Source organism: Pempheris klunzingeri, chromosome 20, assembly GCF_042242105.1.
Source record: "Pempheris klunzingeri isolate RE-2024b chromosome 20, fPemKlu1.hap1, whole genome shotgun sequence".
NCBI lineage: Eukaryota > Metazoa > Chordata > Actinopteri > Acropomatiformes > Pempheridae > Pempheris > Pempheris klunzingeri.
Window position 1 is genome coordinate 15,667,995 of NC_092031.1, and position 15,667 is coordinate 15,683,661.

At 43.7% G+C, this 15,667-nt stretch overlaps 1 protein-coding gene and 1 long non-coding RNA gene across 3 annotated transcripts; both read right to left on the reverse strand.

Annotated features, from left to right (window-relative positions):
• Positions 1-3: 3 nt before the first annotated feature.
• On the reverse strand, positions 4-4,531 carry cdc42ep1a (CDC42 effector protein (Rho GTPase binding) 1a). 2 transcript variants are annotated; one of them, XM_070851594.1, is made up of 2 exons: positions 3,986-4,531; positions 4-1,684 (listed from the first exon to the last, which is right to left on the reverse strand). In XM_070851594.1, the coding sequence occupies exons 1-2, from the start codon at positions 4,455-4,457 to the stop codon at positions 957-959; spliced, it is 1,200 nt and encodes a 399-aa protein (XP_070707695.1). In that variant the 5' UTR covers positions 4,458-4,531; the 3' UTR covers positions 4-956. The 2 variants fall into 2 exon arrangements, with proteins under 2 accessions (XP_070707695.1, XP_070707694.1); XM_070851593.1 differs by having other exon boundaries at positions 3,977-4,531.
• Positions 4,532-4,548: 17 nt separating this feature from the next.
• Positions 4,549-11,669, reverse strand: LOC139219661 (uncharacterized). The gene is made up of 3 exons (XR_011585733.1): positions 11,556-11,669; positions 7,134-7,245; positions 4,549-4,920 (listed from the first exon to the last, which is right to left on the reverse strand). It is a non-coding gene; the product is annotated as an uncharacterized lncRNA (long non-coding RNA).
• Between the last annotated feature and the right edge of the window lie 3,998 nt (positions 11,670-15,667).

Here is a 15,667-nt window from a genome sequence, read left to right on the forward strand (position 1 = left end):
ACCTAACTAAAAACATCTTTATTGTCAATTTATATAGTATATCATTGGTATTGGCTGCAGCATATGGATGTGAATTGCACTACGAACTGCAGGTGCTCATACTGTAAGTACATATTTGTAGGAGGTCAGTTGATGCCTTAATGTACAGCTGTATAAAAGAACATATAAATGACAATTCTTCAATTTAAAAAAAAAAGCAATACAGGAGTTCAGGACTTCATAATCATAAAAGGTGCACGGAGTATCTATATAGAAGTTCTGCAGCATAAAATGAGCAATTATATGGTTCAGGCTTTGATTGCAATTAGCAAATACTTGTCATATTCTCTCAGTCCATGGAGTTTAATAACTGAGATGTTTGCATTTCTCTGGTTTATCTAAATCAAATGAGGCCTGAGATTCCAGATCTCTTATTTCCCTTTTTGTTTCCTGGTTGTGTATTCCTGAGTGAAAAGTAGACAACAGATTGTATCGATGCCAGGCGCTTGCAATATGATTACTCTATCTATCTATTTTTCTAGTCCCCGATTCCACTCGCACAATCTTTTCCCCTTTTATGTGAGGAAGTGTGTAAAGTATAAAGTGAATGAGTAATGTTGGTGTTCCCTTTGAGACAATCTTAACCACATTCTCTGGCACCTCCTTTACACCTCCTCTTTGTTTCAGGCCTTTATAACTCACGATCTTCTGGGTTCTCTATTTCTTTGCTGAGTTTGGAAACATGCAGCATCAAGTCTTTCACTCCGTTTAGATACATTCAGCAACAGTTTTGCATCAAAACTGTACATCCTTGAAGCACGATTTTATAAAAGTGAAGGATCCAATATTAAGGATATCGGACTCACGCTGTGGTTTTCATGGCCATCTTGAGCCAGCCTCGTTGACCATATAAAGAATTCAAATTGATTTGACGATCTTTTTTAGTTTAGTGTTAAAACATCTCTGATTCACTGAGCTCAGACTTTGATTTCGTCCTCGTCGTCCATGTAACTGTAGGACATATTCTCCTTGGGCTGGCTGATGATCATCATCTCTGGATCCGCAGCCTCCATCCTGCTCTGTCCCTTTAAGAGGCTGACGCCGTAGTGGCGCGCGAGCACATCTGTAGCACTCTGGAATCGCTCGCTCTCCATCCCCATCCCCAACCTCACGCGTTCAGGAGACCCCATCACCACGTCAGGTGCTTTAACAGAAAACCCAACTCCGTTCACCTCCATCACGCTCCCATCCAAATTTTCCCATTCGGCTCCATTTGGGCTCTTGTTGCCCCCGCAGTCCTCCCTCAGCAGGGAATCCACGTATGAGATAGTTGCCGAGTCCATCTCTGATCCCTCATTGGTCAGCCCGCACGCTGACCCCGCCTCCTCTCCCTCCCAGGTGTGGCCATGCTCCTCCGCGTGGCCGTCGATCAGGCCGAAGACCTCACTCATGAGGGAGGGGCCGAGGTCAAAGGTGAAGGTGTCCAGGGAGGTGAGGGAGGGAAGGGAGTCAGAGTAGGCGGTCGTGGCGGGTTTGGGCTCTGAGGTCGCAATGGAGGCGGAGCAGGTGGATAAGATGGCGTCAGTGGGGTCGGTCAGAGAGCCGCGGTGGATGTTCGGGGAGCAGGAAGTGGGGAGGGAGATGGAGGGCTGCTGACGCTCGGAGCGGGAGAGACGAGGCAGAGTGACGAAACCAGACTCCAGACCTGCAGAGGAGACACGTACATGAAGTTCAGTAGCAGAAATTTTGAGCAGGAAGTAGTTTCTCTTTTTCAACTGTCAGTCTGCTTTTTAAAGGAATTGATCAACATTTTGGGAAACGTGCTCACATTTGCTTTCATCCTGAGAGTTAGACAAGAAGCTCTCATAACTCTCATCTGTCTGCAGAACCAGACTGGATTCACTTTTTCACAAGCTGTAGTTTTATATTTACTGCACAGACGCAAAAGAAATGAAAAGAAAGCGCATAAGAGCTTTTCCCAAAATGTCTAACTATTCCTTTAAGTGTGTAAGGACAGAGACAAACACCAGAACAACTTCAACGACAAACTTAAGACAAACAACTGTGCACAAGGACATTTTGACTGGGTGGCAGCAGTGGACCCAAACCCAGAAATTCAATTGCACAGTTGGTACAAATCTCTAATGTTACAGTGCTTTCCATACAATTTGTACAGTGTATATGAGGTTTTATGTGTTTTTATCAAAAATCCCATTTCTTCAAACACACTCACTCACATCAGGAGTCGTACTCTCATCATACACTTCCAACAGGGGGCGACGTGAACCCACCAGAGAGCTTCCTGTCCGATAATGACAAGCCTGCTAACCCCAGCCTGCAAACTGCTGAGTTGTTCTGCTCTGTGAACAGTGAATCATCTCCCCGATTCTGCCAGATCACTTAACAAGTCACACGCTCACACGCTGCCGCCTTCATGACCCAAACGAGTAAAATTACCACAGCACCTCTCACTGCCAGCTGTGAGGGGCCAAGAGTCTGGAGGGTTTTCATACCAACAAAAGAAAATAGCATCTGATTTCACGAGTTAACACACTTTAACCAAAGAGTAAGAAAGACGTCTCAGCAAAACCAGCTTATGGGGGATTTTGTTGGATGAAAACCTGCAGACTGTCACAATGCATAATCACTGGGGAGTAAAGTGGCTTCAACTGTCACTACACAAGCCAGCAGTGTATTATGTGATTTTTGATAAAAATGTCTTTGACAGCACACACAAACTCATATATCCAAACATAGATGTCCACAAAAAAACACCCAATGATCATTTTCAGATCATTTAAAAGAAGAGTTTTACATTTTGGGAGGTACTCCTGTTTGATCTCTTATCAGGGGTGAGAGGAGAAGATCGATACCGCTGTTGAATCTGTGTGTTGAATATGAAGTTGGAGCCAGAATACAATCACGTTAGCTCAGCTTAGCATAATGACTGGAAGCAGGGGAAAACAGCGAGCTTGCCTCTGTCCACAGTAATTAAGTGGTTATATCTTGAAAAAGAGAAGTGTAAAATGACAAATTATGGTTTGACCGCGTCTGGCAAGCTATTTCCCCTCTCAATCTTCTCATCTAGACACTACCGTATATAAATAATGGCAACATGCAAGAAATCATATCATTCCTCTGTGTTGAATTTACGTTCACAATCCCTTTAGACACACACACACACACACACACACACACACACAGTGAGCCATGAGTGTGGTGTGAATGTGGGTCGTTCAAACAGCCTCTCAGACAGCTTGCTGCCAACTCTGTCTGGATCTCTGTGTGTTATCAGTGCGAGTGCTGCTGATTATGAGCCAAGGTGATTCATAAGGACATCTGGGGTAAATCTCTCTTCAGATTACTGGGTAGAACTGATGGATGAGTCTCACCGCAGCTTCCAGTTCACACTGGTTAACTCATTTGACCTTTGTCCATATGTGTTTCTCTTTGTGTAGCAAAGGTAGGAAACGTCTTAGAGACCCTTATCGGGCTAAAGTAGATGACATGACATCATCTTGAGACATTTCCAGTAAAGACTTTTTTCTGGGATTCAAAACAATGATGGTGTCACTCAAAATGAGAGAGCAAAAGCTTCTTTCAGTAACTTTAGGTGAAGGTTTAAATTCAGACACACATTTTAAGCCGCAATACACCAGACATGTACTGTAATTGTATTTGTATTATATTGTTGTGAAACAACAATTAAGTTGTATTAACATTTTTTTGGCCACTCAGAGGCAGCAGAAATAACCTTTGACCACCTTGGTAAGTTGATAAACCTAGAAAACAGTTGCTTATTAACATGTGCACCAAACACACAACAACATTAGCATTCATTTGGACTGGCCACCTGACTAATGTAAGTCCAATACTCACTCTCTTTTAGCTCTGTTTTGGTCCCCACCAACTCCTGGGCAAAATACTGGCCAGCTAAATGCTCTACTATGTTATTGATTATTGAGCAGCTTTAATAAAACAAAAAAAGAAATCTCACCATACTCACCATAAGAGCTTTTCTTCTCCTCTGGAGTGCTTCGAGAACTAGGGAAGAGCACTTTGGAGGTGGGACTCCCATTAGGCATATCCACATCTAGCCTGGGGAGGGAGATGGCATTCTTGATGATGGGAGAAACGGTAGGAGGTGGCGGTGACAGATCCTTGGATCCTCCTCTGGGTCGGTTGTCAGAGCCCCTCCTGATCTGACGGAGCGTCCTGGAGAAGAACGCTCCAATCTTGTTGTCAGGGGTGGACATAGAATCCGTTTCCCCGTTGTTCCCGTTGGCCGAGCCGCCGTGGTTGCTGAGGAAGGAGGTGTCTCCGAACACATCGCCGCCACGGCCCACATGCATGGTGTGGCGGAAGTCCCCAAGGGGTGGGCTGATCATGTCCAACGTAAGGTCGCCTTTAAAGCGGCGCTTGCTGTGGGAGTGGGTGACCAGACCTTTTAGGCCTGACAGCTTTTCCTGAAGATTCATGGCGACAAGAGGTCAATGGCTCAAAATTTCTTACAAATCAACCTGAAACAATGTGGAATTGCCTTAAACCCCACTGAATGACAATTTTGCAGTCCAAAGTACGGACCAAAAATGCCTCTAAAAGGTTATTCCAAGATCTTGAAAGCGTGTAACTAAAACTAAGGCTGAAAAGTTGAACTCCAAGCCTGCAGCGCCAAATAGTTCACTGGAATATTATCTGTGTTTATCATGTGCAGGCCAAGCTCTGTCCCGATCTTTGTAGCTCATTGTTCTGCATAGCTGGCTGAATTAAATGGACATAAATTGAGGAGAACACAGTGCAGTTGTGTTCCTGGGCCAGTTGGAGTGTGGTCAGGTCGCCTGGTTTCCCCCGCTTGCCTTGGGCTTTGGCTTTGTCGACATCAGCTCAGAAATAGGTCTGAGTCCAGCTGCAAATGGTTCTGCGGTCTCACCATGGAACCATCTATTGAGAGTAAAAACAGGGAAAAAACATCTATCTTTAAAATGTAGACAGGGATGTATTTGATTTTGAGGGATGCTGAGAGAAACAGATGACATTTGCAGTTTATTCTGGGGAAGTTGAGAGTCAGTGAGAAATGGCTGTGCTTTCCTATCTGGATACTGTATGCAGTTGTAAAGTAACCCCACTGCATCTGTCTCTCTGCAGGTTTTTAGGAATCCGCGCTCCAAAGGTCCACTGGTGTGGAACCGTCTAAAATTAGACCACAGTCACTCCTCTGTGCAACAAACCAAAGTCTGCTTCTTGTTCATAAAATGGGTGGACTTTAAGGGAATTCCTGCTTCCATTTTGTCCTGCTTTGTCTGGCGTGAAGGTTACACAAAGTTCATTTTACATTTCTCTGAAAAGACGCTGTTAAAGCCGAGCAGCGGCTCTCCTTCAACAGACTTAGACTTGTTTATAAACGGACAAAGTATGGCCAGCGAGATAGGAAGAGATAATGAAAAGATCCTGATAAGAAAATCACCGCTGCTACGTCTGTACTGCCAGACCACCTGTGTACGGAGCCCCGACACTGTTGACAGGCACTTAAACTTTATCAGACAACTCAAAATACATGTGGAATACATGAATTAACTACACTACAATTAAAGCAGAGGGTGAAAAGAAACAGAAAGCTTTGTGTGTTTCTTTTTATCCCCCATCAGTTGGCAAAAATTTAGAAAAGTTTATTTATTTCCTTAAGTTGATGAAATGTGTTCATGAAATCCGCAAAAACTTAACTAATTCTACTCTTCTATTTATCTTTCATTGACTAAATTCATTTTTCAGCTTTTCCTGTTTAGTGTAAGTCATTAATTTGTTCCCTAGTTTTCCTCACGCAAGCTTCCTTTAGCAAGCTAACGCTAACAACGTAGATTTGCTAATGAAAATTGGCATTCTGGCACCATATTTCTGTCTCCATCATATTATCTTCAAATAGTTGCAGCTTCTCTCTTTTTTACCAACAGATTGGAGGTTCAATTTCTTTTTACACTCTTAATCATTTGACTAATAGTATTATTAATGGATGTATTCAGTCAGCTATGACTTGACTGACAGCCTTTAGCTGCCTTTGGTTGATTTTGGAGCTCCAAACATCCATAAGTCTGTAAGTCTGTAATGAATGCAGACGAAAAATTGGCCTTTTCTTGTGTGTTGTTCTTTGCCAGCAGAGTAATGGATATCCAATTCTAAAATATTTTGATAGCATAAGGCAGCCCTGACAAGGACCTCTGGTTCTCTTTAAAAGCTTTCCACTGCAGCAGCTAAATGTCGGCAGGCCTCCCACGCATGCACAGCCTAGTCTGGCTTCATTAATGACCTGCTATGGTTCAAGAGATGGGGATTGCGTCAGGTCCAAGGCAGCCCTTCTAATTTGCTGCTGACCGCAGTCCCAGGCCCTCCGCTTCACTTCCCCTGGCTGGCGTTTTAAGAGGGGCATCTGGGAGCGGCGAGGGAGGAAACACGCCACATACCAGCACTGTGCAGAGCCATATCAAGGCTCACAAAGGGACGCCAGGGACCAGTATACCGAGGTGTGATGTCAAATCTAATATGGCGTGAGCCTGCAGGGACCTTGTGCACGTTCCCATGAACTGCACTGATGCGACAGGCCACCTCTCCGATTACAACCCCCCAGTGACAGCAGTCACAGACACAATGGCACTCTGGGCTTCCCAGTAAGGAGAAACGTTTGTCATGCTGTATCATAGAAGAAAAACCTCTAATTAATAACCTACCGTCTTACAGGAATACACGTGGGGCCATTAATTACTCTGACTGTGTGCTTACCGAAAGCTCTGCTGTTTTGTTTTTGCCTGTAATCCTGTTAAAGACCTTTGACCACACTCAGAGGGGGTCGCTCCCGCTGAAACCTCTTATGTATCTGGACCCTCAAGGCAAAGCTCATTTTATCTGCACATATGCTTCTGTCCCACTAAAACCTCTGTCCCTCCTCTCTGTGATCTTCTACACTTGCTGCTGTGTTTTCTGAGTTACACAAACACAGCACCCTGAGGGGTCAGAAATAATGGCCTGAAAAGCACCACAAGCACAAAACCCCCAATATTTTGAGTCTTTAAAATGCAATAAATTTAATGCTATAATCCCAGTAGCAGGCTGCCTGCTATGCAAGAAGAATAGGAGACCTAACAACAGGAGGGACTTGGACCTACCCTGGATTATCCTCTAATCCCTCATCTCCTCCGTTACCCCCTGTAGGGCGCCTGTTTTTGGGCAAGGCCTGGCTGCTGCCACCTCGGTCGGCCGCTCCACTGGTACTGACTCCTGTGAGAGAAGAAATGAAACGCAAAATGACTTTGAGGGAGGGAGAGAGTCCACTTAAACTGAAGCACGGCAGGGGTGAGAAGTGATGGAAGGAAGCAGGGGAAGAAAAAAAATAAGTTTCATTTTCACAAGAGGGAGTGAAGGGGGAGGATGGTAAATCGGGGGAGATCGAGATGAGAGGAAAGGATGCTGAGAGAAATGAAACAAAGAGAAAAAGATCAGATGAGGAGAAAAAACGAGGGGAACGAGATTTAATAGAAGGGCGTGAGATTAAAGAAAAAATACAGTCTGAGGGAAGACCCAGTGAGGTTCAATGAACAGATCCAATCAGTGATATATGCTGTTTCAAAACTGGAGCTTGATCCGATGTGACGGATACTGACTGTAAGCTTTTTTTCCAACACTGTGCTGCACAAATCTGAACACTTTACTGTTAAAGCACCTGTTTGTGATAAGATGAGCACTTTTGCATTAAAACGTCTGCTTCGTTCACCTTTCCGCTGCAGCTTGGAGTTGCTCTCTTTGGGCACCTTACCATTCAGGGGAGTATTCGTACATCACCGACAGGCTCAATAAAATATTTCCATGTCACTATGTACAGTATTTGCTTGAGGTGGCTTTTCAGGATATAAACCAGAGTAACCACAGTCTAATAGGAGCCGTGTGTTGTGTCGAGTGTATGTACGAACACATTCCTGAGCAGAGCATCAGTCGGTGGAGTCCTTCTCTGCATTACGACCATCAAACATCTCTCTTCTCAACCTCGCTGCTGATTGAAACCACGTTTCGGACTGAACCATCTCTTTTTTCTTTCATTTTCTCTTCTGCTCTTCCCTCACTCTCTTTTTCCTTTCCATTTCTTTTCAATTTGTCTTTTTATTTTCATTTCATTGTCTCTTTCTTCTTCCCCCCTCACTCTGAATCTTTTCCTCTTTCATCATTCCCCCTCTTCCCTCTGCTTCCTCTCTTTCTCTCTTTTTCACTTCTCTTCTTGCCCCTGTTTCTTCTCCCCTTCCTTCCCTTTCATGTCTTTTCTTTGCTTCTCTCTGAGCGTCTTGACTGAAGCAGCTGCTGGGCCCACACACACACACACACACACACACACACACACACACACAAATCTCTACATTAATCTCTATTTTTGTGATCTTTTACACAAAAATGTTTATTCTGCGATAGTTTGTCTTGAGTAAAATCAGCGATGAACTTTGTGTTTTATCGCGGGTCTCCCCCTCCCTCCTCTCTCGCCCTCCTCTCATGTCCTTCACTCACTAACCCCGCTAACCAGGTGAACAAACATACAAGATAAGGCCACATTTTTTAGGCTCACCCTTTGACTTCCCTTTGACTCAATTACGTTCCTATTTTCACCATCCAATGCTCGGTCTGAATCCAAGCAAAACACGGCTACACTTCCTCCTCAGTCGAGAAAACATCTTCATGCTCCAACAAATATCCATGCTCTCCGAGGCTCTCTGCTTCCTGTATCTGCTGGAACTGGCAGTCCCATTTTGCCCTCTTTGTTGCCTTTCGGTTTGTACACATAACCCATACATAAAATTTTTTCACTGATTAGTTCTCTGTTAAGTGATGAGAGCATACAGACACTGCAGCCAGACTATCATATCATATCACTACCATGAATATGAAGCAAGAGCCAGCAGTTGGTTAGCTTAGCTTAGCATAAAGACTGAAAACAGGGAGAAACTAGAATAATGGATCAATTAGTCAGCTTTGGAGGTGCTTGCAGGGCATTGTGTGCTAAAATATTATTGGACTTTGCCTTTGGACACAGCCAGGCTAGCATTTTCCCCCTGTTTCTAGTCTTTGTGCTAAGCTAAGCTACGTTAAGCTAAGCTAAGCTAACTACCTCCTTGCCGTAGCTTCATGTTCACATAAGACTGATACTGATTTTCTCATCTAACTCTCAGCTACAATGTCTTTAACCAAATCTAAGAGATGCTCGCCAAAGACTGTGTTTATGTTGAAAAACAAATATCAGTATCGATATCGGCCTCAAACATCCAGTGTCTGTCTGTCTCAAATAGACACCAAATCACCTAAATGTTCCTGATCGTGCTTCATGTTGAACTGTTCGCCATTTTTGGATGATAAGCAGCTGGCACAATTTTTCAAAAGTTTAAAAAAAGACTGAGTTAAGTTTAAGTTTGACTCTTGCATAAAGATGCTTATCCACTGTCTCTCAACATGAGGCCTTGGACCAACGTCGGTGCAGTCTATGTACCGACAGCATAAAATGTCATATTGTGGGGTGTCAGATGGGAAAGAGAGAGGTGGAGACTAGCCAGAGCTGGAGAGACTTTACAATCGACCACATCAATCATCATCTGAAAATTTCACATGCAGTCGAATTTTGGACAGCAGCCAATCACCAAACACACCGAAGCGTTTCCCTGTTCTTCAAACAAAAAAAAGCCACGGTGGCTTGATCAAAAATGTCCTCTTTGTTTCACCCACATGGTTCACGCTTTAAGTTTGTCTCTCAGTCTCTAAAATACACGGTGTGTTCCTTTACTGCGGTCAGGATCATATTGTTAGATGAGTGACTTGTGACCATTTGGTGACGGCACACCATGATGGGGCACTTTTCCAAACGTCACCATGTGTGGCAAAAAAAAGAAAGGAGAAAAAAAAAGCCAGGGAGCCCTTGGGGGTGTGAAAACAAATACAGCAGCCAAATTCAGGGTTTGCACCTCTGCTACTGACCCTTTCCTGGTTGGTTGCGTCAATGACACCCAAAGGTCACAGAGGGTTCCTCTCGAAGGAATGTAGAACTCAGGTAAAAAAAAAGAAGATGAGGAGTAGACTGGAAAACCCACTGAGAATATGGAACACATTTACTTAATCAAATGCTTAGAAAAGTAGTGTATCATTAGTGTAAATCATATGAGGGGGATGTACAGGATATTACATACATGTGTTGATCATCTGCTGCTGGCTGAGCTGAGCGCACACAGGAGGCCGACACACACATATCAAAGCATATGCTCAATGAGGATATACTGTACGCCTACTCTGGGGAGGGTAACTGGGGGGGAATTACGGAGCCAGTTAAAGATGAAAGAGTGGCACACTGTGCAGATCCACAGTCAGGAGGACCGCAGGCATCACTGCATGCTGCTCATTGGATTCAGCGTTGTTATCGGCGAGGCAGGCTGGCTTGACTTCTCATTGATCACCACTGTGCATGTTTGTTTATTGGCCGGCTTTAGCGGGTCAACAAGCTCTTCAGTCAATGTGTGTGTGTGTGTGTGTGGTATTTCACATTGGTCCCCGCCAACTACCCCCCTGCCCCCCCGCTTTGTGGCTTGCAGGCACAGGTTGCAGGGGTCAGAAGGCCACTGCCGCCAACTTGTAATGAGTCCGGCACTGTGCTGCCTGTTTGTCTCCATAATTAAAACACCTCAAGGCCACCAACTTCAACTTCACCCTGTCATGTTCCATCAACTCAGGGTACATCTTGGAAATGTCAGTGACGTATGGGAATCGATGGGTTATGTCACGCAACTGCTGCAATTACAGGGTAGAGTGATAAAAAAAATCAAAGCAGTGGCAGAGTTTATTCTGACCAACGTTGCAGTGGGGAAATAGTAATGATATACTGCTGCTGCTGCTGCTGCTGCTGCTGCTGCTGCTGCTCAGTATAAATATGTCACAGAGAGGATTGAGTTTCATGTCACACATCTGAGAAAAGACTCTCAACATTAAAACCAGCTTTATACAGTACGACTATTAACATGTCCGATAACAGTTTGGCTTCAGTCAACATTTTTACAGGCCTCCGTGGTATTACCTTATCTGAAACTAAAACTTGAGTGTTTGCTCTCTTTCTCTGATCACCAGGGAACTTTTTCTCCCAAATGACCACTTCATTTATGTATATTTTCAGATGGGAAAAAAAAGATTGCTGCTAATTAATCACACTTTGTGCAGCTGACAATTATTATCAAGTTATTCCCTTTCACAGTAGCAGTGATGAGAGGATATAAAACGAATATCACAATAACTCTAAAAACACTTACAGGAATGTCATTACAATGTCAAAGGGATATTATAGGCTGTATTTGCTGTAAAATACCCACAATGCTGAAACTATACGGCACAGTTAAGCTTAAAGTGTCAGTATCAACAGAAAAGTCACTATTCACTTCACTTACTGCAAACACACTCAAAGTCTCTGCGTGAATATTAAATGAAATAAAAGTGCGCTAAGTCCCCGTTACAGACTCATTGCGCGTCTTTCTGAGGACATCAGACTGATTTAACATCCAAGTGAAATAGAAACTCACCAAAAGAAACTGCGACACGGAGAAAAGGAGACTGCTTGACTCCGGTTTAATTATCTTTCCAACAGAAATGAGTTTCTGGTCCGAGGGAGCCGCTGCAGCAGCCGGACTGTCCCGCTGGTGCGCCGGGTGTGTGGAGCGGCGCAGCGCGGAGGCTGTGGGAAGGGGCGGGGATGAAATACCAACCAGGACCACACCGGGGGCTCCCACACTGCTTCACTTCAAGCTGATGTCTCTCTATAACGTGCCAATTGACTTGTCAACGCCATTGGAGGCAACGAGTAAACAGAAAGGAGGCAGCGCTTTTACAGCTAAACTAGGGGGCGCTGTGCCATGACCTTCATATCAAATGTGCCCACTGTTACTGAGGCTCCCACGGCTTTACGCTCAGACACAGTGGCAGACTACGGCTGTCTGAGGGGCAGGGGCAGAGAGAAGACAAAGGGCACCAGCTGTAAATGGTGGGGCACTAGAGTATGGAGAGTTGTGCATTTATCATCAAACAGTTGCATGAATTGCACTTAATCGCCTTTTCTCCACAGGAGAGGCGCCCTAGAGGACACCAGACATTTACACTGGGCCACCTTCTAGTGGCACTCAAGAGGCCATGGTGTGAGGGTTGTTCTGGTAAAGATTAGAAATGTACTGACTGTATTAAGTGTTCACATAAACAGTTAATGTTAATCTCTTGATTAACTGTTCAGAAAAGAGAAATAGAGTAAACCAACGCTAGTCAAGTGATAGTGACTAGAGTCATCAGACTTTATCAGCTGAGTATCTGCTGACTTATTGCAGGAGGGGAAACCCATAATTCTTAAATTCTGAAATTTCATGATGACTCAGTTTGCCTTAATGTCCGATAACCAACCGTAAATTAATGTTACTCAGTTTACTCCTAAATCTGACAATAAGCCTGTTCAGAACCATGGAGGTATTATAAGAACTGGATACTGGACCAAAAATGGCGCCTCTTCAGTCCAGTAAGAACTGCTCACCTGTCATATACACCAAAATAGTTTCTAGCCTCGGCATTAGGCTCTGGGTTATCTCACTGAATGTGTGCAGTGGTGATCATCCCATCATACTACAGCTGTGATACCATTCAGCAAAAAGAAGAAAGAAGATCATACCCCCATGGCTTAGAAATATACATTACAAAGAGTAATAACTGGCCACATTTATAGCTGCAAGTGTCCTGTCAACAGTTTTACAGATGGTTTTTTTTTTCTTACAGTGGTCTATGAGGAAAATGCTTTTTTGGGCTGAAGGGGATTTTTCATAAGTGCCCACTGGGAAAAATTGGAAGTGAGATCGATGTCATGAAACATCCATGTTTGGAATAAACCGATTATTTTTATATCTAGTTCTTGCAAGGCTTTTGGGATGAGGATATTTCCAGGAACAAAAGCGTTTACTCCAAAAGTTACATGACTAGAAATGTTTGTGTTTCCTCCAATGTAATATCTCCGCTCTCTCTTTCTTCATCTGTGAGCTTCTGAGAGTGAGCTGTGTCCGCAACAGTCAGTGTGGGTCCCCTCGCAATCCACCACACAGGCTGTTGTAAGATACTACTAATAAGAGATGTGTTCTGAACATCTCAAGAGCTCACACTTCACACTGCACTTCCCAGGGTCCTCAGAAATACACCAAGTGTGAAGTTGATGGGATGGCAAAAAAAATCAAAGAACAGCATGTAAGTATAAATTGTAGATTAATATTGTTTTTGTCTGTCAGTGCTCTCAGTCATTGTCTGTTGATACAGTTGATGCACTGTTAAATATTTAACAGAACATGGGCGAGGTGGTTATGTACGTAGTTTTTGTGTTTTGAAACTTGTTAAAAACTTTTTTTCCCCTCACAATAGAGGCTAAAAACTGCACCATGGGCAGTTTTGCATGTTGGCAATAACACAATGTAACCAAGATGCCTTGAAATCCTGAAAGAAATGACATCAGTGAGGACATGAAACCACATCAAGAGTTGAGTCTAGTGAGTCATTTAATGAATACCTAACTAACTGGTGTTTATGATACAGTTCTGAAGTGTCCACGGTATATACAATATTGTATTTCCATCAGAGGTATAAGTTGATTTTTCTCTATTGCAGATTCACGTTCAGGTTAATGTTGATGAGCTGAGCTGTGTTTTACTTTCAAATCTCAGTTAAGCTTTAATCTTCAGTTAAATTCACTGCTCCATGACTGACTGCTGCAAAATGTCACCAAACACTCAGACAACAAGAGCCGTCAGCCGTCATAAAGTGCACACGTCAGTGGTCCCACGCTGGCCTGTCCAGCAGGAAACAGAGTCTTATCAACAGGAACAGAAGCATCCTCGCACCGTCCTCAAAGGCTCCTCACAGGCTCCTCACAGGCCTGGCTGTCGTTAAAGCTCCGAGGTGGCCTGTAAGTCTGCCAGCGTACACCACAGCCGATGACACCCTGCAGCCACATGCCATCACTTAGTGCTACGGCACTTCCCTGCTGCCCCAACACCCCCTGGTACCACACACACAAACACGCACACACACACACACACTCACGAGCTCACACGCAGGCGCGCGGAAGTAAACACAATCAGACACAATCGTGAAAGCCGCTGTCGTTCACTGTTTCAGGCAACACCCTTCCTTGTTTCACAGGGTTTAAGTTGTTCTCTGTTTGCTCTCATTGACAAAGATTTTTAAAAATAAATACTTTGCTTGAGTGGTCACATTCTCATATAGCCATATTTTTACAGGAAGTTTCAGAATAAATCCTCTATCACTAAAACATTGCTAAATCTGTCCAGTCATGACACTTTGCTGCATTTGAGCCAAACCGTTCAACCTATAGGTTTATCTCACGGTTCATCTGCTCACTCCTCCACTTGTCTCTCCCTCATCAACGATATCTCTCATTTCTTGCACTTTGATGAAATTTTGGAGCGTGATCCGTGTTGTCTGTGGACAAAACCCTGTGAAATATGTTAATGATTGGAGTGTCTGCTTGTCAGCCATTCAGGATCCACTCTTTTTGATGGCTATGCCTTCAAATGTGTTCTGTATGACTAATCTAATTGTTTAATTAAGCTTATCGTTAGCTCATCAGCTGATTCATAGTTTGTTTAGTGACAGAGGGACTGAATGCCCTCTAAGCACAGACACTGTTTAATACACACCTGTAATCTGTATATACAGCACTGGATAAAGCATTAGTGTGTGTGTGTGCATTCCATGCCTGTGTGTGTGTCAAACAGCATGTCTGTATTTGGTCTGTTTGGTCTCCAGCTGCCACCGATGCCCACACTTCTCGGGTATAAGGTGCTGGCACAGGCGCTCCACCTCTACTGCAGCTCCAACAGACATTCATTCAGCACCAGCCAGCAGCCAGGCTTCACAGTGCTCTCAGCAGATTCACTATGTGACGTTCGCTTTGGATGTTTGTCGACCAAATTTCCAGGCTTTTCAGTTTTCAATCAACATCAACAAGCTCTTTTTCTTTCCAAAAAAACAAAAACCCTTTTTGTACTGGTTTATATGATTTCTCCTTCCTTATTATCACTAAAGCACCAAATAGGTATTAATCCACAGATGAAAATAGTTCCCAACAAATGGCCAACACAGTCCTTCAGGGAAATGTTTCCTAAAAACAACAGTGCATACATGCGTGAGAAAATGATTTAGGCTTTTGATATTGGAGAAAATATACAACTGTCACCCTTTTATGGAGATTTTTTATGTCATCATTAGGTCCCATGAGCTCCTTACCTTTATCTTGACCTTTACAGTAGAAAGCGATGTCACACTAGATCCTGACACTGCTGTGATATACATCACGCCCATCACACCTCTTTTGCTTCCAGAACGCTGCCCTGCCATCGAAGATCAGACATTTGGGCACCATTATGCCGGTCTTGTTTGGTTCAGTGTAAAACAGCAAAGCAGATGTAATCACGTGTCGTCTTCACAACAGTACTGCAGGATCTCTGTGTAAAGAGAGCTTGTGTCCCCAAGTGGCCAAAAATGAATCAATGAATGCATGTTTAAGCTACAGTACCTTTACAACTTTTTGTTATTCCTCTTGGTAGATTTTGAGTTGCAGCAGAGAGAAAGACATAGACACTCTATTTTGTTT